Genomic DNA, 23,689 nt, shown 5'->3' with positions numbered 1-23,689 from the left:
CGTCTCAGTAGACGATTAGGCCAATCTACGATCTGTGAGTTGCGTGACGTGCTGAAAGCTGGCTAGAAAACAGACATTAGATCATCCTCATACTCTACAGATCGTTTCTGTTATCAGTTGAACATCTATGCTTCTCGCTGTCGCCAATAGGGCCATGAATAGGCTACACATCGACATCAATGGAGTCCGATAAATAGTTTGACCACCCTTTATCAGAAGAAAAAGAAAGGGACAGTATTTCTTCGGACCATAGCCTACACCTGGATTTTTTTTCTCTCAAACAAGAGCAGATACAGTAGGTGAGTAGCCTAGTTCTATCCTAATTCACGTTTTGGCTATTGAGTTCTGAGGAAAGGTTTACCAATGGGGGGAAAAAATACGTTTTACACCTCAGGTAGCCATAACATGCAATTTAATATTTGTTTACATTATATTTGCCTAGCCTAAAGCATAGCCTAAACACGTTTTGATTGATATGGCCCATGCTTACTGTAAGCTTCTATTGTAAACACAACCCTGAACGTCTCTGCTTAGTCTGGCCTTAGACCTGTGTGCATGGATAGAGTTAATCTTATTTGTTGTTACTATAATTAGAGTGGGCAGCTTAAGACTTCACTTTCACACTGGCCCGTGGTGTGTGGTCAGCCTCTGTCATTGTCTTATGAGAGAAAAAGCAACAACAGTACATTTTGATATGCTCAGTGTTTCTGGTTTTCTTTAGATGACTGCCACACCAACCTACCAGGGTTGGAAGTCCCTTTCTTATTGGTCTATTAACTCATTTACAGCCTGGTGAAAAGTCCATTCCACACATTTTCAGGCTGCCTTTTCAATCAGCTCTTACACCATTAAAATCACGTTTTTGAATACACTGGGCCTTTAAGATACGAACGCTGTGTTGATATTTTGAATGAATCTGTTCTCCCATCCATTTATCTGTGACAGATAGCAGTAATAAGTTGACTTTACAACATTTCATAAACAGTATTTAAAAGACAACAGCAACATCATTTACAGTAGACTTTTAATACACCTGGGAAAGAGATTGGGATAATATTCCCTTTTCAATTACACATAAAATGACCAGAGCGAGCCTGAAGAAAGATTACCTTTTTATAAAGAAAATAAGTCAAAAACCTGAAACATTAAACAAATATTGATTGAGCATAATGAAGCCTGAGCAATGTGAAAACACTTCTCCTTAAGGAGTCTCTCATCACATCATAAGCATGACCGCACTCCTTATTGGTGCAATTTATGGTCTCTGTGTGTGTGTGTGTGTGTGTGTGTGTGTGTGTGTGTGTGTGTGTGTGTGTGTGTGTGTGTGTGTGTGTGTGTGTGTGTGTGTGTGTGTGTGTGTGTGTGTGTGTGTGTGTGTGTGTGTGTGTGTGTGTGTGCTTGTGTGCTTGTGTGCAGCGGGAAATTGTGCGGTTGTTGCACATGATCATTTGTGGATCATATGCAGTTTCTCAGTTTATAGACTACAGATAGGTTGGGTAGATTAGAGATGGCATTTTCATGCCTTTAAGCATCCCTCACTAATGCACTGTACTGATTACAGTTGGGGAGGTTGCAGCATAATGTAGGCTTGCATCTTATAACCACTGTTGGTAGGTGTGGAGTGCATGAGAATCGTATTAGAGGCTATGAATGCATGTGGTATGCTGCTGATCTATTTCTAATCAGCAGCTCTATGATATGACAAGACATCTACACCAGGGGGTGTTTAAGTAATGCCCGGAAGGTCGTCAAGGACTCCAGTCTCCCGAGCGGCAGACTGTTCACTCTTTTACCATCTGGCAAGCGGTATCGGAGCATCAGGTCTCGTACCAACAGACTCCGAGATAGCTTCTACCACCAGGCCATCAGACTGCTGAGCAACTAACCCTGCAGTATCTGTCTCCCTGCACAGACCTGCACCTTAGTGACTATTTGCTCCCTAGAGACTTTCTGCACTTTAGACTATTTGCACTTGCTCTCCATTCATCCAACCCTTACACAAAAGCACACACACACACAAACACACACACACATTCAACACTGCTGCTCGAGTATATACTAATTATTCTACTGCGCGACCAAGACACTATTCACTTTAGATTTGTAAATACAGTCATACTTAACATAGCACCTTCATTAATATTGAGGGTTAGAATGTGTTCAGAGCTGGCAGACAGTGTAGTGGTGTTGGAGTGGCCAGTGTAATTAAACATAATTTCTCTGTCTCTTTACAGAAATCCATTTCCCTTGCCCCAAAATTGTAGCTACTATCTTTAAGACTTTGTCTGTGGAAGACGTATCCATAACTGTTATAGGGGTCTTACCGTCCTCTCTCGGCTAACATTTGTGCACTCGAGAAGTTAACAAGTTTGTCTTCTTTTATTAAATCAGGAATTATTATCTTGGGTGACCTAAATTATGACTGGGAAACGCAGGCTTCAGAAAATCTGAAAGACGTGTAAAGATCTAAAACTAACCCATCTGTTGAAGACCACACAGCCCAACCCTAAAGATCCTTCAAAGTCAACTCGTATTGATACTTTTTTAACGAATACACCAGAGAAATGTGTTTCTACTGGTGTCTTTGCCCAAGACATTAGTGACCATTGCCCAGTTGTTTGTGTTAGAGATGTGACAATACAAAAATCGAAGGCTCGTGTCATCACAAAGAGGAACTTTAAAAACGTCAGTGAACATACTTTTTTACGTGATCTTTATTTGAGTGACCTTGATTGTATTTAAGATATCCCCTGAACCTGATTTAGCTTAGAGCATTTTTGCAGATGTCTTCAATACTATTGTGGATAATCATACTCCCTTCAAAAAATGAAGGGTTCAAGGTAGATTGAATGCCTGGTACACTTCGGAATCATCAGAAGTCATTCATAAAATGGATAGATGCTTGGGTCAAGGCCAGTAACACAGGCTTAGGCACGAACTGGCAAGCTTTTAAGCCACTGAGGAATCATTGTGTAAGACAAATAAGAAAGGCTAAATCTGATTATTATGTAACCGCTCTTTCCGATTGTAACCTGGCGAAATTCTGGAAAACTGTCAAATCCCTGAAGAGTTCTACTTCCTCCTCTCTGCCACAACAAATTAATTCAGACACTCATTATGGGAAGAAAATGCCTTCATTGATGCATTTAATCACCATCTGAAATAACTTCTAAGCCTCTTCACAATGATGTTGGGCTGGATGCTGATAGGGGAACCTTGCTGAATGAGCAGAGAAATGACATTCAAAGCTTTTGTTTTAGGCTATTTACAGAAAAATAAGTCCTGGATGCTTTGCTAACAATAGACAACAAGAAATCCACAGGGGCTGACCAATTGTATCCCAGTGTGCAGCGCCCATCATTGTTCGTTGAAGGAATTTTCTGTAGAGCGCTGAGACAGGATTGTGTTGAGGCACAGATCTGGGGAAGGGTACCTAAAAATGTGTGCAGCATTGAAGGTCCCCAAGAACACAGTGGCCTCCATCATTCTTAAATGGTAGAAGTTTGGAACCACCAAGACTCTTCCTAGAGCTGGCCGCCCGGCCAAACTGAGCAATCGCGGGACAAGAACCCGATGGTCACTCTGACAGAGCTCCAATTCTTCTGTGGAGACGGGAGAACCTTCCAGAAGAACAGCCATCTCTGCAGCACACCACCAATCAGGCCTTTATGATAGTGTGGCCAGACGGAAGCCATGACAGCCCGCTTGGAGTTTGCCAAAAGGCACCTAAAGGACTTTCAGACCACGAGAAACAAGATTCTCTGGTCTAATGAAACCAAAATTAAACTCTTTGGCCTGAATGCGAAATGTCACATCTGGAGGAAACTTGGCACCATCCCTAAGGTGAAGCATGGTGGGGGCAGCATCATGCTGTTGGGATGTTTTTCAGTGGCAGGGACTGGGAGACTAGTCAGGATTGAGGGAAAGATGAACAGAGCAAAGTACAACGAGATCATTGATGAAAACCTGCTCCAGAGTGCTCAGGACCTCAGACTGGGGGCGAAGGTTCACCTAACAGGACAACAACCCTAAGCACACTGCCAAGACAACGCAGGAGTGGCTTCGGGACAAGTGTCTGAATGTCCTTGAGTGGTCCAGCCAGAGCCTGGACTTGAACTCGATCGAACATCTCTGGAGATATCTGAAAACAGCTTTGCAGGGATGCTACCCATCCAACCTGACAGAGTTTGAGAGGATCTACAGAGAAGAATGGGAGAAACTGCTCAAATACAAGGCTCTGAATACTTATGTAAATGTAATATTTCAGTTTTAGATTGTTAATTACATTTAAATTACTTTATTTTTTAAATTCTAAAAATCTGTTTTTGTTTTGACATTATGGGGTATTGTATGTAGATTGATAAGGGATTTTTTTTTGTTTTATCCATTTTAGAATGAGTCTGTAATACAACACAATGTGAAATAAGTCAAGGGGTCTGAATATTTTCCTGAATGCACTGTATATACACTACCGGGTCAAAAGTTTTAGATCACCTACTCATTCAATTATTATAAAAAAAAACAACTATTTTCTACATTGTAGAATAATAGTAAAGACATCAAAACTATGAAGTAACACATATGGAATCATGTGATTAGTAACAAAAAAAATTGTTAAACAAATCTAAATATATGTAAGATTCTTCAAATAGCCACCCTTTGCATTGATGACAGCTTTGCACACTCTTGGCATTCTCTCAACCAGCTTCATGATGTAGTCACCTGGAATACATTTCAATTAACCGGTGTGCCTGTTAACTGTTGAGGGCATAGCAGGATTTCTTATAAGCTTCCGGGTTAGAGTCCTGCTCCTTGAAAGCGGAAGCTCTAGCTTTTAGCTCAGTGCAGATGTTGCCTGTAATACATGGCTTCTGGTTGGGATATGTACATACGGTCACTGTGGGGACGATGTCATTGATACACATATTGACGTGATGTACTCCTCAATGCCATCTGAGGAATCCCGGAACATATTCCAGTCTGTGCTAGCAAAATAGTCCTGTGGCTTAGCATCTGCTTCATCTGACCACTTTTTTATTGATCTTGTCACTGGTGCTTCCTGTTAAATTTTTGCTTGTAAACATGAATCAGGATAGAATTATGGTCAGATTTCCCAAATGGAGGGCAAAGGAGAGCTTTGTATGCGTTTCTGTGTGTGGAGTAAAGGTCGTCTGGAGTTATTTTCCTCTGGTTGCACATTTAACATGCTGAAAGAAATTTGGTAAAACGGGTTTAAGTTTTCCTGCGTTAAAGTCCCGGCTACTAGGAGCACCGCCACTGGGTGAGCGTTTTCTTGTTTGCTTATGGAGGAATACAGCTCATTCAATGCTGTCTTAGTGCCAGCCCTAGGAATTCTCAGAAGGCAGCCTGCCCTCTGGCCCCTTTTTCTCCTCCTCCTCTTCATGCAAATCACGGGGATCTGGGCCTGCTCCCAAGAAAGCAGTATATTTGTTCGCGTCGGGCTCGTCAGACTCGTTAACCTCTCTGGGATACCGTCCCACCTCGGCAACAGCCAGTGAAATTGCAGGGCGCCAAATTCAAAACAACAGAAATCCCATAATTAAAATTCCTCAAACATACAAGTATTTTACACCATTTTAAAGATAAACTTCTTGTAAATCCAGCCACAGTGTCCGATTTCAAATAGGCTCCTAGTCACAGAAAACCATAAAGCCATTTTCCAGCCAAGGAGAGCCCTCACAAGTCAGAAATAGCGATTCAATTAATCACTAACCTTTGATGATCTTCATCAGATGACACTCCCAGGACTCCATGTTACACAATAAATGTGTGTTTTGTTCGATAAAGTTAATCTTTATGTCCAAAAAACTCATTTGAAATTCGTGTTTTATGTTCAGAAATGCATTGTCTCAAACAAACATCCGGTGAAAGTGCAGAGAGCCACATCAAATTACAGAAATACTCATAATAAAAGATACAAGTGTTATGCATGGAAATATAGATAAACTTCTCCTTAATGCAACCGCTGTGTCAGATTTCAAAAAGGCTTTACTGCGAAACCACACCTTGCAATTATGTTAGGTCAGCGCTAGTCACAGAAAAACCTACAGCCATTTTCCAAAGAAGGAGAGGTATCAGAAAAGTCAGAAATAGCATTATAAATATTCACTTACCTTTGATGATCTTCATCAGAATGCACTCCCAGGAATCCCAGTTCCACAATAAATGTTTGTTTTGTTCGATAAAGTCCATAATTTATGTCCAAATACCTCCTTTTTGTTTGCGCGTTTAGTTCACAAATCCAAACTCACGAGGCGCGGGCAAGTCCAGGTGAAAGTTCAGATGAAAAGTTATATTACAGTTCGTAGAAACATGTCAAACGATGTATAGAATCAATCTTTAGGATGTTTTTATCATAAATCTTCAATAATGTTTCAACCGGAGAATTCCTTTGTCTTTAGAAATGCAATGGAACGCAGCTACCTCTCACGGGCGCAGGCGTGATCAGCTCATGGCCAGACCTCTGGTTGAAACAGCTCTTATTCTCTCCTCCTTCACAGTAGAAGCCTCAAACAAGGTTCTAAAGACTGTTGACATCTAGTGGAAGCCCTAGGAAGTGCAATATGACCCCATAGCCACGGTATATTCGATAGACAATGACTTGAAAAATTACAAACCTCAGATTTCCCACTTCCTGGTTGGATTTTTTCTCGGGTTTTTGCCTGCCATATGAGTTCTGTTATACTCACAGACATCATTCAAACAGTTTTAGAAACTTCAGAGTGTTTTCCATCCAAATCTACAAATTATATGCATATTCTAGCTTTTGGGCCTGAGTGGCAGGCAGTTTACTCTGGGCACCTTACTATCCAAGCTACGCAATACTGCCCCCAGTCCCAAAGAAGTTAAAGGTAAAAAAGGATTCTGCCAGGCTCCAACCACCAGGCTACCTGCCGCCCCAGGTGTAGGTAGCCCTAGGTAGCCTAGTCAGGAGGATACATCTCTGTAAGTCCTCCTGACTGGTGGTTATATTTTTTAAGAAACTAAATATGCTTATATGCAAATATGCTCTGCTAAAATCTGGGTAAAAGATTGAAAGTAATTTGAGACTTATTCAGTAAATGGAGTAATTGTCTGCTTTTCTAAAGTCTACCAATCTTGCCAGCACTCATGCCAGCTAAGATAGTTAGACAACCTAGCTATTCTAACTTGATTTAAAGCCTGAAATTGCTTCTTGGTATGTAGCTATGAGGTTGGGAGATTGGGAACCCATCTGGGCTAGCTAAAGCCAATTTCATAAAATTACCAGGTGGCTAGTAATATTACAGAGAAATATCAACAAAATTGTAACCACAATCTTATTATTATTATCATTGTATTTTTTTTAAACAGGACACATCTGAGGGGGCACATGCCCATTATGGGCATGACGCCTCTGTTGGTATAGACTAGATATCCCATTAACCACAGTATTTAAGAACAAGGCTTTTAGCCTAGAATTCAAAAGTGTGTGTGTGTGTGTCTCTGTGCATGCGTGTGTGTGTGTTTGTGTCAGTGCGCCCAGCTGCACACGTTTGTATACGTGTATGTTTTAACTATTGAATCATGTTGTTCTCCACTGGCAGGTGACTCTGTGCCCTATGACAGAGGGTTATTCAGTGTTACCTCCGTTCCAGGAGTCCCAGCAGGACATGGACGGGGAGTCAAGGCATTCAGAACATCACCAACAGCCCATGACACCGAGCCAGTTCCAAGACTGGCGGAGTAGTCTAGGCAAGAGTTCAGCACCAGACCAGGATAGACTGAACCTGGCAGGTCTTGACCAGGGTCCAGCACAAGACAAGGGAACACTGCCGGGTCTTGACCAGGGTCCAGCACAAGACAAGGGAACACTGCCAGGTCTTGACCAGGGTCCAGCACAAGACAAGGGAACACTGCCGGGTCTTGACCAGGGTCTAGCACAAGACAAGGGAACACTGCCAGGTCTTGACCAGGGTCCAGCACAAGACAAGGGAACACTGCCAGGTCTTGACCAGGGTCCAGCACAAGACAAGGGAACACTGCCGGGTCTTGACCCGGGTTTAGTGCAGGATGAGGAAACACTGCATGTTTTTAACCAGGGACCAGCACAAGACCAGGCGAGTCGGAATTACTTCCATCAAGTCCAGGATCAGGATCGTTCACTAGGCTCCATTAAATGCACAACGGAAGAACAGGATTCTTCCATAAAGGTCTCAGTCCAGGATGAGGATCCACTAGGGAACCAGGACTATCAATGTCATTTAGACCTGGAGCAATGCACAGCTCATAGCGCAGACCAGGGTGAAAACAGGCTGAGTGGTGTGAACCAGGATCCAGTATATCTTGGTCCCGCACAAGACCACAGCAGCCCTCATGACATCCCCATTCTGGTATCAGCTGGGAACCAGAACCAAACACAGGACTTAAACCATGATCTAGCTGGTGTAATGGATCTACTACACTGCACAGATCCTAATTCAACCCCAAAACAGGACCAACAGAAACTGCTTGGATCAGACCAGGAGCAAGCCCTAGTGGACCCAGATAGACGACTTAAACCAAACCAGGACCACACCACAGATGAGGCTTGTGGGGAAGATGTGGCAGGGGAAGAAGGCGGCTGTATCCCAGCGGTGGTGATCACCCAGACAGAAGGGGTGAGTACAGATACAATACCTGATGGAAAATAATAATATGCACTCATTGATATTCATGGGTTTCAACTGTACTGTTCCACACCACTCTAGACTAGAGCTCTGCCACACGGCTCACACTGCCAAATGTCTTCTCTTCCTCAACCCCTTTGTTTTCCCAACTCGCAGGTAGGCCTTTCTTCTCCGTATTTGTTCTTTGTTCTTTGCTTTAAACGATGTCTCTGATCATGTTCAAAGCCCATCTTTTCTGACAGCTTTTTCTCTCTCACCCCGCCTCTCTTTATCCTGTTTCATCAAACCATATTTTATTTCTTCCACTCAAATCTGTTTCTCTATGTTCATATTGTACATGTTTTTTATAGGTTTAGGGTGGTAATAAAGCATTCGTGTCCTGGTTCCACACATCACAATGTTGATTAGAGATGGTCTGAACTTCCTTAATAATATCGATTGTTTCCCCCCTACTGCAGCTGATTTTCTTATTCAAGCAAATGCTTTCTTAAATCACAAAGCCCTCCTCGGTGAATAGGTTGTGTGTGTTTAGGTAAGGACATCTCTCTGTCGTCCATTTTCTATCCGACCCTCCGTTTTTCCATCTTGATTTAGTTTGCACTATTGTCTTCATACTACTCTCACCTGCCCTTCCGGCGATAACTCCACTTTCAAAAATAAAACAATATTAACGTAGGCCTACAAATGAGTCCAGGTACTTTTCTTAAGTATCTATTCAGCACAGTGGAACAGAATGTTTAAACCAAGCCCGCACCCACTGTAGTTCTAGACTGTGGACTGTAAGATGCTTTAATCAGAGCCTGAAGGATTCCGAGGGGGTAAACATGTGAGAATTGAACTCTCTTACAGCCAGCGCTCCTACGACAGAATCCATTTCCCGCTCTCATGTTCAGTGATCCAAACCGCCTCCAAATAAGTTTCCCTCACAGCCTCTCCCTCGCACACGGCAGGCGGAGCCGAGGAGCACTTAAACCAAATTGACTATACCGATCTGAATTATGAAGATACCGATATCATGCATAAAGTTATTTACTCCTCTGAAGAATTGGAATAAGTAATTCCCTCAGATGGCGGTACGGAGGAACTAATATGAATGCAAATAGGGTTAGCCTCCTGCATTAGTGTCTGATAAACAATTTACAGGCCTCAGTGTTCACTGGGGAATACACACTCTCCTGGCCACACACACACACACCCCCCCCCCCCCCCCCCCCACACACACAGGAGGAAATGGGGAAGATGGCAATCTGGAGAGAGAGGGTCTGTTCCAGCATCCCCTTTCTTTAGACATCCTTATCTCTATTAACCCCTTGAGCTTCTGGAATCATTAGAACTAGATCAGACCACCCTGTTACATTTTAGCATGATGAACTATATAGCATGAAATAGAATCTAAGCATGAAATACACTAGCTATACAAAAGTATGTGGACACCCCTTCAAATGAGTGGATTCGGCTATTTCAGCTGACGTTGCTGACAGGTCTATAAAATCAAGACAATGCCCTGTGCACAAAGTCAGGTCCATACATAAATGGTTTGTTGAGATCAGTGTGGAAGAACATGACTGGCCTGCCCAGAGCCCTGACCTCAACTTCATCGAATCCTTTGGGATGAAATGGAACGCCGACTGTGAGCCAGGCCTAATCGCCCAACATCAGTGCCCGACCTCACTAATGCTCTTATGGCTGAATGGAAGTAAGTCCCCGCAGAAATGTTCAAACACCTAATGGAAAGCCTTCCCAGAAGAGTGGAGGATGTTATAGCAGCAAAGGAGGGCCCAACTCCATATTAATGCCCATGATTTTGGAATGAGATGTTCAACGAGCAGGTGTCCACATACTTTTGGTCATGTTGTGTATCTACAGTTCTCATTTCTTTCGGATGTCCTTTTTTACCGTAGGTATTCTGCCATTTCCCATGCTATTTAGCCATTCTGTCTTTAGTGAATTTTGTTGTTGTTGTCCGAATTAAGTAATTTTGTTTTACAGCTGCCTCCTCCTGCTTTCAATGTTAAAGAGCGACTTCCTTCAAAAAGAAACGAAAACGACGCCCTTTGAAAATGGCCTCTGTGGCAGTGTCAACATTTAGTGTAAATAGGATAATTTTGGTCATGAAGTCAGTTTTGTCTAAAATAGAGTTTGGAACATCCGTGCGTCACAGTGGGTAAATTAAGATTGGGTTTTGATTTGACGTTGTCCATTTGCCCACTAGCATGCAGTAGCATAGACTGTGAGACAGACCTGCCCAGCAGCTCCGACTTTGTTTACATAAGACAATACGTCGCACATTTTTTTTGCTTCAGAAATACTACACCAAACACCGTTAGTTAGATATAAAACTGCGCAACTAAAACATCCTCAGCAAAAACATCAAAATGAACATCAAAGTTATCTTAGATTCTTTCTGGGAATTTTGAGGAAGTGAAATCGGTTTCCACGTCTACAGTGTCTTGTGGGGGACAAACCTCATTAACCAAACGCAGAATCGGTCAGGAAACACACTTCCAAGACTGAATTCTCGTATTAAATACACACTTGCCAATCGGCGTGTTCGGTGGCTCTTTAAAAATAATCATCCCCATTTTCAGCTCATCGACTTCCTTATTTAAGGTTTGATTAAAGTTAAAAATTGTGTTTGGAATGCCATAACGTTAGACATATGCTTGATGAAGTGTGTGATTTGTTTTTACGGCAACCATTGGAAAAAAGTCTCCATTTAACTTTTTAAGACTCATGAAGGAGATAAACAGAGCAACCACATCTGAGCAATTGAGTAAATAAATAGTGTACGGCCGGAGTAAAGAATGATTATCCCTGGACCCTATGACTTCAGATATGACTCAACGTTTAATTACTCAACTTCTGGGGACAAATAAAATAGAAGGAGAAATCATATGAACAGAGAGCTAGCAACAGCTATGGCACCAAACCCTAATCTGAAGAGATCTCCCAGTACCCCTGATCTTAATACCCAGAGCAATAGCATCTGATATCACAATAAATGTAATTCAATTATGGTCCCACAATATAACTAAAAGTGGAAGCCATACAAAACAGTGTCAACATAAATTTCAACAACAGAGGGGATTAGCAATAGCCCTGCAATTGACATTTTGTTGTCGGTGTTCTCTTCCCTTTTTGTGCTGCTGGCTGTCAAGGCATATCACTGCTCTCCTTCTATTGCCTTTGATTGGGCGACATCGTGTATGTCATCTCCTTCCCCTCCTTTTGCCTCTTCATCTCCATACTGCCCTTCACATCTATGGTTTCTTACTGCCTTCACACTTCATTTGCGTGTCCTTGTTCATGGTCTATGTTGCGCTATTTGTGTAATAGAGAAACATTGATGTATATTGTTTGTCAGTCACTGTACCAATTAGAGTCCTCCCCCCGTGTCATATATGTAGAAATGTCTCCCATCTTGTTTTCTGTTGGCGTTTGTCTTTCCAATTCAAACCCACTTGATCATTTACATGCTCTCAGTTGTGAATTAAAAATAATTGATGTACATGACTACAACAGAAAAGTTCACCAACGTTACTCTTTAACAGTAGGAGGATAATATTGTGCTTGTGTGCCTGGTCATTACCTACCATGAAAACTAAAGGAGCAAATGGTGAGTACTATAACTCTCTCGCTCTTTCACCAAATGTGGATTTTATATCACTGTATAACTGTATTGTACTAGCTACAGTATATCCCTATATATCCCTAGTTGAAACTCAGAAGGGCCAAGCTTTTAAACCCGACTTTGGTGTATGCTCCCTACCAGCCGCCTGGCAAATACTTGTTTTTCCTGACTTTTAATTTGACTATTAGATCTGAATTACAATGCAGACAGACGCCAATCTTTTAAATGGTGTCTCTTTTGAAATGGTGTCATAATTATGGAACGCAGTAACACTCGAGCACTTAGACATACTGTAATTAACTGAAATCAAACTGATTGGAGCAGTATCCTCTATAATGCCAATTTTAGTGTATTTTACACTGTGATTGAACAATGAATCTGTGTAAAGTGTCAATGTGTGTGTGTATGCTACAGACTCGTCTGGATAATTAGCTCTCGAGGGATGACAGTCGGAACAGTTAAAGGACAATCATAGCACTATGGGATGTTAAACTGCTGCCTGCTGCCTTTGTCGTTTACTGCGACCTAATTGTTTTCTACAGGCCAGGCAGGTGCTTCACTTTGTAGCTTCATAGGAATGAGTGACTTTCACACAAGCAGACGGACTGATATTTTGTTGAGTTGTAAACACTCTCTCATATGATAATTCAGTGGCACACGAAAGCACATTTGAAAGACAGGTCGTTTATTGGAATTGATGGGGGTAGATCGTATCGTGTAGAGTGCCGACAGTGGGTTTCTCTCTCTGCATTGTTTGTTTTTGGTGAATTCGTTTTGCATTCATTCAGGACAAACACAATTGTGTGGAGCAAGAGATGATTAATTCAGATTTGCATAGCCTAGCATCTGGAATTTAAGTTAATATTACAATGACTTCAAGATATTTGAGCAGGATTAGAATAGAAGATATTGGCCTACATATTATGTCTGCAAAACAGCCCTTGAAGTTCACAAAATAACAATAGCTCTCCATAGCAGTGGAGGCTCCTCATAGGAGGAAGGGGAGGACCATCCTCCTCAGTGAATTTAATGAAAATAAGAAGAGTGAAACATAAAAAATGTTATCCTTTTAGGATAAAACTATACTAAATGTATTTGCGTCACAATGGAGGTCTACAGAAGTCTCAGTAGCCTCACTCTGTAGGGTAGCACCATGGTGTAGCCGGAGGACAGATAGCTTCAAAACCCAGAAGGCTCATGGTTCTCACCCCCTTCCATAGACTTACACAGTAATTATGACAACTTCCGGAAGACGTCCTCCAACCTATCAGAGCTCTTGCTGCATGAACTGTGACTTGTTCACCCAATCAAAAGATCAGAGAATTAATCTAGTACGGAAAGCATAAGCTACAGCTAGCTAGGACTACAGTGCATAAAATGTGGTGAGTAGTTGACTCAAAGACAGAGAAAGGCAATAGTTTAACAGTTTTGAACAAATTAATTTCCTCAAATTAAGGAGAAGCAAGAGTGAGAGAGATTTTGTTATAATTTGTAATATTTTTGTTAAACTTTCACATTCACTTACTTAGCTAGCAAATGCAGCTAACTAGTTTAGCCTACTCAAACACCTGGCTCAAACAGAGAGGGATGCTATTTTAGTTAGCTGGCTATGGCTATCCAACACTGGAACTCTTCCAAGTCAAGGTAAGTTTTTGGTTTGATTCATTTATTGCCACCGGGCCCGCCGGTGAAACTGCTAAACTGCTTTCTGACTGTACTGCATGACTGTAGCGGGTTTACTAACATGTTAGTTCTAGTAGCTATGATGACTATGACATGACAACGATGTAGGCTGTGTGTAGCGGTTAGCAGTCATGATATGAAGGTTTGGTTTGGAAAGTTTTTTTCGCCTGGTCACAGACAGCAGATGTGTTGTGCACTGTACTCCAAAAGTGAAGGAAAAAGGTGAAATGAGGAGAGTGTGTAGATAGTTGCGAGAAGAAATCATACAGTGCATTCGGAAACTATGCAGTACCCTTTAACTTTATCCACATTTTTTTACGTTACAACCTTATTCTAAAATGGAATAAATCGTTTTTCCCCCTCATCAATTTACACACAATACCCCATAATGACAGCAAAAACAGGTTTAGACTTTTTTGCTAATTTATCAACAAAATCCCCCCGGATATATCATATTTACATAAGTATTCAGACCTTTTACTCAGTACTTTGTTGAAGCACCTTTGGCAGCGATTACAGCCTCAAGTCTTCTTGGGTATGACACTACAAGCTTGGGACACCTGTATTTGGGGAGTTTCTCCCATTCTTCTCTGCAGATCGGCTCAAGCTCTATCAGGTTGGATGGGGAGCGTCGCTGCACAGCTATTTTCAGGTCTCTCTAGAGATGTTCGATCGGGTTCAAGACCAGACTCTGGCTGGGCCACTCAAGGAAATTCAGAAACTTGTTCCGAAGCCTCTCCTGCATTGTCTTGGCTGTGTGCTTAGGGTCATTGTCCTGTTGGAAGGTGAACCTTCGTCCCAGTGTGAGGTCCTGAGCGCCCTGGAGCAGGTGTTCATCAAGGATCTCTCTGTACTTTGCTCCGTTCATCTTTCCCTCAATCCTGACTAGTCTCCCAGTCCCTGCCACTGAAAACATCCCCACAGCATGATGCTGCCACCACCATGCTTCACCGTAGGGATGGTGCCAGGTTTCCTCCAGGCTTGACACTTGGCATTCAGGCCAAACAGTTGGAGTCTTGGAATCTAATCTTGGTGTCCTTTAGGTGCCTTTTGGCAAACTCCAAGTGGGCTGTCATGTGCCTTTTACTGAGGAGTGGCATCCGATGGCCACTCTACCATAAAGGCCTGATTAGTGGAGTGCTGCAGAGATGGTTGTCCTTCTGGAAGGTTTCCCCATCTCCACAGAGGCTCTGGAGCTATGTCAGGGTGACCATCGTGTTCTTGGTCACCTCCCTGACCAAGGCCCTTCTCCCCCGATTGCTCAGTTTGGCCTGGGCAGTCAGCTTTAGGAAGAATCCTAACTTCTTCCATTTAAGAATGATGGAGGCCGCTATGTTCTTGGGGACCTTCAATGCTGCAGGATTTGTTTGGTACCCTTCCCCAGATCTGTGCCTCGACACAATCCTATCTCAGAGCTCTACGGAGAATTCCTTCAACCTCATGGCTTGGTTTTTGCTCTGACATGCATTGTCAACTGTAGGACCTTATATAGACAGGTGTGTGCCTTTCCAAATCATGTCCAATCAATTGAATTCACCACAGGTGGACTCCAATCAAGTTGATCAATGGAAACAGGATGCACCTGAGCTCAATTTCGAGTCTCAATTTCGGGTCTGAATACTTAGGTGAATATAAGGTAATTCTGTTTTTGTTTTTTTAATACATTTGCAGAAATTTCTAAAAACCTGTTTTCACTTTGTCATTATGGGGTGTTGTGTGTAGATTTGATGATGAAAACAATTAATTTAATACATTTTAGAATAAGGCTGTAACGTAACAAAATGTGGCAAAAGTCAAAGGGTTTGAAAACTTTCTGAATGCACTGTATATACAACGAGCAAAGTGATCGTGCTGTTTTTATGTGGCTGCTATGAAAGTGAACTGTGTTTGCGGATGATCAGAGTGTATTCATTCCACCGATTGTGATGAAAAACATTTCTGAAACGGAAGCAAACAGAACGAAACAGGGATAAACATAACTGAATTTGTACAATAGAAACTCAAATTTGCAACTGTTGGACTAATGATTACACCCTATATCAGCTAGATGCAGGGAAGACTGTGCAAGGCGGTATTGAATGTGTCACTGTCTGTCACCTTGATTACTCAAAATTCTCTCGACATGTGCCCCTACGTTGTAAACTTTCATTCTAGGTTGTAGTAACCTCTCATGGGTATATGGAAAATGTTAGTATCATGTAGTAGTCTAAACCTATCAATGTTACATTGAGCTGGGTGAATGGAATATGACTGACTGTCATCCAATAAGCTGTAATAGAAAAACATAGAATCACACTTGGATGCAATATTCTAAACTTTTAGTTTCTAAGTTCCATCTTTGGAGCAGTGGTTGTCAGTGCCGTTTAAGATGAGATGACGGAGGATGATTCTTTACATTTTTTTGAGCATGGCCTTTATTTGTCACATGCACAAAATACAACAGGTATTTTAAGTAAGTATTTCACTGTAAGGTCTCCACCGGTTGTATTCGTCGCAGTCTATGCTCAAACATTTTTTTTATCATCCTCCGTCATCTTAAATGGCACTGACTGACACTACTCCATAGATAGGGCGGTACTTAAAAACAACACGTTTGGAATATTGCATCCAAGTGTGTGTGTGTACATGTGTGTTTCCCCATTGAATAATGTATTTTCTCCTGTGTGTTATCAGAGCCGGGGGCCAGTGGGGAATCAACGTGGAGAGACCGCGCCAGAGGTAACTGAGAGAGTGGAGGCTGGACCCCTGTGGCCACAGACACCAGCAGAGAGGCCAGACATACCAACAGGACCAGAGAGACCACAAAAACTAGCAATCGCAGCCATGATTCCAGTGACCACTTTAGACCTCAGCCCCAGCCCTCTCGGTGCAGACCTCAGTCCCAGCCTCATCGAAGGCGGAGACCTACTGGCCTGCTGTGATCTGCTGTCCCTGAAGAGTGACACTGTGTCCCTGGCCAGGGTAAGTGATTTCTCCCATACACACACATTACAGGGAGGGTGAGTGACTTCTCCCGAACACACACATTACAGGGAGGGTGAGTGACTTCTCCCGAACACACACATTACAGGGCGGGTGAGTAGCTTCTCCCATACATCTATGCTCATTACAGGGCTGTCACCCGATCAGTGCTCATCTATAGCCTGGGAAGACAACTCATCTCTGCAAGAGTAGCCAAAGTTTATTTTTGTCTTTCAATAAGTGTTGTTGTTGGTATAGTCTGGCTAGGACCTTTCTAGTTAAATGCTGCCTCTTTCTAGCTAGTAGCCTAATCATTGCATTTTGAGCTGCTGAATGCTCAGTACTTGTGACTTTGAAGTGTTGGACCATTGACTTCAACTGGCTTCAAGGGAATTTGTGAGAGCTTTCTGATAATTGGTGGGTATGTCTGTCGAAGGGGGTATTTTTCTTCACCTCTGCTAGGCAATCAGCAATTAGTGTAAGTACTTCAATCTCCCTTCGTTTTTCACCGCGTTGTGGCCCAAAATGAAGACTGTCGCCGAAACAAGATATTTCAGATGATCAGATTTTGCTATTGTATAGTTTTGTCAAGTATGTGTGATTTCTTGTTCACTCCTCTGCCTGTAGGTTTTACAGAAAATCCCCACTCCTTGGCTGCAACCCTTGTAATCTAGTGTACCCTACCCGCACAACCCATGTGCAATTCCTAGTCTCCGGCAGTGTTTGGAACTGCCAATCGGTGGTCAACAAGGCTGAGACATAGATTACCCATGAGAACACTACTACTACTCATTTCTCCTAAACTGAGATTTTCAATTTTCCCCCTCTCACCTGCCCATCTCATTTGAATTCCATGCTGTCACTGTCACACTGTCACTGCCACTCAAGCTTAACATTGTTGTCATCTATCGTCCACCGGCTGCCCTTGGAGAGTTCCTCAATGAGCTTGACACCTTGATAAGCTCATTTCCCGACGATGGTTCACCGCTCATCATACTGGGCGACTTCAACGTCCCGAAGCCTGACTTCAATTCGTTTCTTTCAAACTCTTTCTTTCCTCTCCTTGCCTCTTTTGACCTCACCCTTTCCCAGTCCCCTCCCACTCACAAGGCAGGCAATAAGCTTGACCTCATCTTTACTAGAGGCTGTTAGCCTACCAATCTCACTCCAATCCCCTCCAGGTCTCTGATTAATATTTTGTTTATTTTTTGTCCTTCCCACTCTCCTCCAACCCTACCCACTCAGCCCCTACCCAGATGGTCATGCACCGTCACAATCTTCACTGTCTTTTTCCCAGTACTCTCTCCTCTTCTATTCTATCATCTCTCCCTTCTGCTAAATCCTTCTCCCTCCTGTCTCCTGACTGTCTCTTCGACCCTACTCTCCTTTCCACCTCATTTAACTCCCACTCTCCCCTTTCCTCCCGGCTGGCTCGCCCCTTCCTCCTGCATTGCGTGTTCACAGAACAGGGCTGTGGGCAGCTGAGCGAAAATGGAGGAAAAACTAAACTTCCAGAGGACCTATCATCCTTCCACTCCCTCCTCTCTACATGCTCTTCTTCTCCAACCCTGGGAAACAATTTTCCACCTTCTCCTCCCTCCTTAATCCTTCACCTTCTCCCCATCCCTCCTCCCTCTCTGTGAACGACTTTGTCAACCACTTTGAAAAAAAGGTTGACCAAATCCGCTCCTCATTCACTCAGCCTACTGAGTCCACTGGTCCCACTCACACAGAACTACCCTACTCCTTGACCTCTTTCGCCCCTCTCTCTCCAGGTTAAATCCTGCAACTAGTGATGTCCAGCGACCTGACAACCTGCCCACTCAACCCCATCCCCTTCTCCAGACTCCAACTCTGGAGTCCTTCTCCCATTCCGCACTTCCCTCATCAACTCATCCCTCGCCAATGGATGCATCTCCTCTGATGTCATGATGGCCAGAGTCTCTCCCCTCCTCAAGAAACCCACACTCGACCCCTCTGTATAAATCACTACAGACCAGTATCTCTTCTTTCTTTTCTTTCCAAAAAACCTGAGCGGGCTATCTCTGACCAGCTCTCTCGTTATCTCACTCAGAACAATCTTCTTAACCTTAACCAGTCAGGCTTCAAGATGAGTCACTCAACGGAGACTGCTCTCCTCTGTGTCACGGAGGCTCTCTGCTCTGCCAAAGCTGACTCTCCTCTTTTCTCATCCTCCTAAATCTATCTGTTGCCTTCAACTCCATGAACCATCAAATCCTCCTCTCCACCCTCTCAGGGCTTGGCATCTCAGGTTCTGCACACTTCTGGATTGCATCCTACCTGACAGGTTGCTCCTACCAGCTGGCATGGAGAGGATCTGTGTCTGCACATCGTGCTCTCACTACTGGTGTCCCCCAGGGCTCGGTTCTAAGCACCTCTCCTCTTTTCTCTATACACCAAGTCACTCGACTCCATCATATCCTCACATGGTCTCTCCAATTATTGCTATGCAGATGATACTCAACTACTTTTCTCATTCCCACTTCAGACACCCAGGTGGCGACATGCATCTCTGTGTGCCTGGCAGATATCTCAGCTTGGATGTCGGCCCACTACCTCAGGCTCAACCTCGACAAGACGGAGCTGCTCTTCCTCCTGGGGAAAGCCTGCCCACTCCAAGACCTCTTCATCACGGTTGACAACTCCACTGTGTCCCCCTCCCAAAGTGCAAAGATGCTTGGCGTGACCCTGGACAACACCCTGTCGTTCTCTGCAAACATCAAAACAGTGAATCGCTCCTGCAGGTTCATGCTCTGCAACATCCGTAGAGTACAACATTTTCTCACAGAAGAAGCGGCGCGGGTCCAAGTCTAGATACTCGTTTTTTTATTTTTTTAAACGTGCACTTTTCCTACTAGCACTGACTTTGCTGATAACTTCTTCTTTATTGAGGAAAACATTTACTTACGATGACTGTGATGTGTGGTTGTCTCACATAGCTATCTTAAAATGAATGCACAAACTAACTGTAAGTCGCTCTAGGTATGTAAAAATGTAAACGTTTCCCCTGGTTCAGTTCAATAAGAGGGCAACACATATCCTTAATGTTAAGCTCATCAATAAATCAATCAAATATATTTTAGAAAGCACTTTTTACATCAAATTGCTTAGACAGATACCCAGCCTAAAACCCCAAGGAACAAACGATGCAGATCTAGAAGCACAGTGGCTAGGAGAAACTCCCTAGGAAGAACCCTAGAGAGAGGAACCAGTCTCCGAGGGGTGGCTGGGTCGAGATTATAAGAGTACATGGTCATTTAGGCCAGATCATTTTTCAAGATGTTCAAACGTTTATATGTGACCAGCAGGGTCAAATAATAGTCACTGTGGTTGTAGCGGGTGCAACAGGTCAGCACCTCAGGAGTAAATGTCAGTTGGCTTTTCATAGCTGAGTATTCAGAGGTTGAAACAGAAGGTGAGAGAGAGAAAGAGAAATAGAGAGAGAACATTAGATAGACAGCCAGGAGTTGTCAGGCCAGGTATTCCTGAGGCATGGTCCTAGGGCTCAGGTCCTCCAGGAGGTTAGGCAAAGAGAGAGAGAAAGAGGATAATTAGACAGAGCATACCTAAGATCACACATGACACCAGACAAGATAGGAGAATTACACCAGATAGGACAGACTGCCCTCTAGCCCTGGGGACTGAGACAGGGGGGGTCGGGGGACACTGTGGCCCCGTCCAAATTTACCCCTGGACAGGGCCAACCAGGTAGGATATAACTTCACCCACTTTGCCAAAGCACAAGAGGAATATCAACAGACCACTAACTTACTACCCAGAGACAAGGCAGAGTATAGCCCACAAAGATCTCCCCCACTGCACAAGCCCGATGGGGCACAAAACCGGACAGGAAGATCACGTCAGTGACTCAACCCATTCAAGTCGAGGATAGCAAAAAAAGCCTGTCATGACATGATGCACCCTCTTAGGGACGACATGGGAGAGCGAGGGCAGGCCAGTAACTCAGGCCCATAATAGGGTCAGAGGCAGACAATCACAGTGGAGAGAGGGGAGCCGGCTAGGCAGTTACAGCAAGGGTGGTTCGTCACTCCAGTGCCTTGTCATTCACCTTCACACCCCTGGGCCAGACTACAATCAATTATAGGATCTACTAAAGAGATGAGTCTTCAATAAAGACTTAAAGGTTGTGACCGAGTCTTCGTCTCTCACATGGAACGGAAGACCATTCAATAAAAATGTTGCTCTATTGGAGAAAGCCCTGCCTCCATCTTGTTTGCTTTGAAATTCGAGGAACAATAAGGAGGCATGCGTCTTGTGACCATATCGTACGTGTAAGTATGTATGGCAGGACCAAATCGGAGAGACAAGTAGTAGAAATGCTTTGTAGGTTAACAGTAAAACCTTGAAATCAGCCCTAGCCTCAACAGGAAGCCAGGCTAGCACAGGACTAATATGATCAAATATTTTGGTTCTAGTCAAGATTCTAGCAGCCGTTTTTGGCACTAGCTGAAGTTTATTTAGTGCCTTATCTGGGTAGCCGGCAGTAGAGCATTACAGAAGTATAATGTTGACGTGACAAAAGCGTGGATGAGCTCTTCTGCATCGTTTTTGGACAAAAGGTTTCTGATTCTTCTAATGCTACGAAGATGGAAAAAAGCTGCTCTTGAAATATTTTTGATATGTTCGTCAAAAGAGAGATCAGGATACAGAGTGTTAGGTTCTTATTTTTCAGAGTAAATAAGCCACGGACACTAGAGAAGCTTTAACCAAGTTTAATTCTTCCCAAAGGTTCTGTACAGCTGTAATCAGACAGCAAAATATTTCTCTCCATTGGTTATATACATCCTACTTAAGACACTCCCTCTCTCCAGTCCTTAGTTTATGCCCAATGGAAAGAAGGTAACCAGATACTAACCCTGATTACTCCCTTAAGGGGAACTGACCTCACCCCTCACCTCCTGACCTCAACCCCTCCTTCACCTAATTTTATTTATTTATTTTATTTTACCGTTATTTTACCAGGTAAGTTGACTGAGAACACGTTCTCATTTGCAGCAACGACCTGGGGAATAGTTACAGGGGAGAGGAGGGGGATGAATGAGCCAATTGTAAACTGGGGATTGACCTAATCCACAGATAACCATCTGTCTTCCCTATATCAACACGGTGCGCTGCTCCCGTCCCCCAACACATTCCACAGCTATCTGTCTTTCTACAGAGAACCCCTAACTTTCTCCTTTGATTCTATGCCTCTTTCTCTATCATTTATTTAATATCTCAATGTTCAAAATGTCGAACGCAACCAGAGTTCCCGAGGACCTTCACAGTTTTATTTGAGACAAATGTACAATCCATGAAGATTCATTGTCAGATCCAACAGCAGATGTTGTTGTTTCAAGAAAACTATAACTAGCATCTCTGTTTATTCCGAGTCTAAAAGTAAAACATTTGCTGCCGTGCCAGGCCGTTTTGGGGCTTCACCACGTTTATTTGCAATGTACAGCTGTGTCGTCTGCAATAGCATTGAAAGTTTGACATTGTGTATCTGAATTACATCACAGAGGTAGCATGCAGTGCATTCGGAGAAGTATTCAGACCCCTTCACTTTTTCGACATTTTGTTACGTTATAGCCTTATTCTAAAATTGATTAATTACCCCATACTGACAAAGTGAAAACAACATTTTTTTACACATTTTAGCTAATTTATTTAAAAAAATAAAACACAGAAATACATAAGTATTCAGACCCTTTGCTATGAGACTCGAAATTGAGCTCCGGTGCAACCTGTTTCCATTGATCATCCTTGAGATGTTTCTACAACTTGACTGGAGTCCGCCTGTGGTAAATTCAATTGATTGGACATGATTTGGAAAGGCACACACCTGACTATATAAGGTCCCACAGTTGACAGTGCATGTCAGAGCAAAGACCAAGCCATGAGGTTGAAGGAATTGTCCGTAGAACTCCAAGACAGGATTGTGCTGAGGCACAGATCTGGGGAAGGGTACCAAAACATGTGTGCAGCATTGAAGGTCCCCAAGAACACAGTGGCCTCCATCATTCTTAAATGGAGGAAGTTTGGAACCACCAAGACTCTTCCTAGAGCTGGCCGCCCAGCCAAACTGAGCAATCGGGGGAGAAGGGCCTTGGTCAGGGAGGTGACCGAGAACTCGATGGTCACTCTGTCAGAGCTCCAGAGTTCCTCTGTGGAGATGGGAGAACCTTCCAGAAGGACAACCATCTCTGCAGCACTCCACCAATCAGGCCTTTATGGTAGAGAGGCCAGACTGAAGGCAATCGTCAGTAAAAGACACGTGACAGCCCACTTTGAGTTTGCCAAAAGGCACCAAAAGGACTCTCAGACCATGAGAAACAAGATGTGATGCTCCACATCCAACCTGACAGAGCTTGAGAGGATAGGCAGAGAAGAATGGGAGGAACACCCCAAATACAGGTGTGCCAAGCTTATAGCGTCATACCCAAGAGGCTGTAATCGCTGTCAAAGGTAAAGGGGCTGAATACTTTTGTAACTGTTATATTTCAGTTATGTATTTGTGATACATTTGGAAAAATGTATTTAAAACAGTTTTTGCTTTATGGGTTTTGTTTGTAGATTGAACGATTTAATCATGTGAACTGATTTAAAGAAACAATATTCGAGTGATAGGCTGTTTTAAAACTCTGCAGCTGCAATAAAAATGTTAAAAATCTTTACAATTAAAAAACAAAGGGACCCCCGAAAGCCAGATTTAGATGGGTAAATTAGACACGCATTCAGTCTG

The 23,689-nt window shown here is 43.2% G+C and overlaps 1 protein-coding gene across 1 annotated transcript in view; it reads left to right on the top strand.

Annotated features, from left to right (window-relative positions):
- Positions 1-17: 17 nt before the first annotated feature.
- The window catches only part of LOC129866735 (uncharacterized), a 42,328-nt gene continuing 18,656 nt past the window's right edge, over positions 18-23,689 (top strand). Inside the window, exons 1-3 of the mRNA XM_055939571.1 lie at positions 18-299; positions 7,587-8,639; positions 16,636-16,923. Coding sequence (XP_055795546.1) covers positions 7,602-8,639; positions 16,636-16,923 — 1,326 coding nt within the window. The 5' untranslated portion in view covers positions 18-299; positions 7,587-7,601. The remainder of the gene's footprint in view (positions 300-7,586; positions 8,640-16,635; positions 16,924-23,689) is intronic.

The sequence above is a fragment of the Salvelinus fontinalis genome, chromosome 12 (assembly GCF_029448725.1).
Source record: "Salvelinus fontinalis isolate EN_2023a chromosome 12, ASM2944872v1, whole genome shotgun sequence".
In the NCBI taxonomy this organism is placed as follows: Eukaryota; Metazoa; Chordata; class Actinopteri; order Salmoniformes; family Salmonidae; genus Salvelinus; species Salvelinus fontinalis.
Note: the sequence above shows the minus strand (reverse complement) of the source record. Positions and strands in the feature narration are given on the sequence as shown.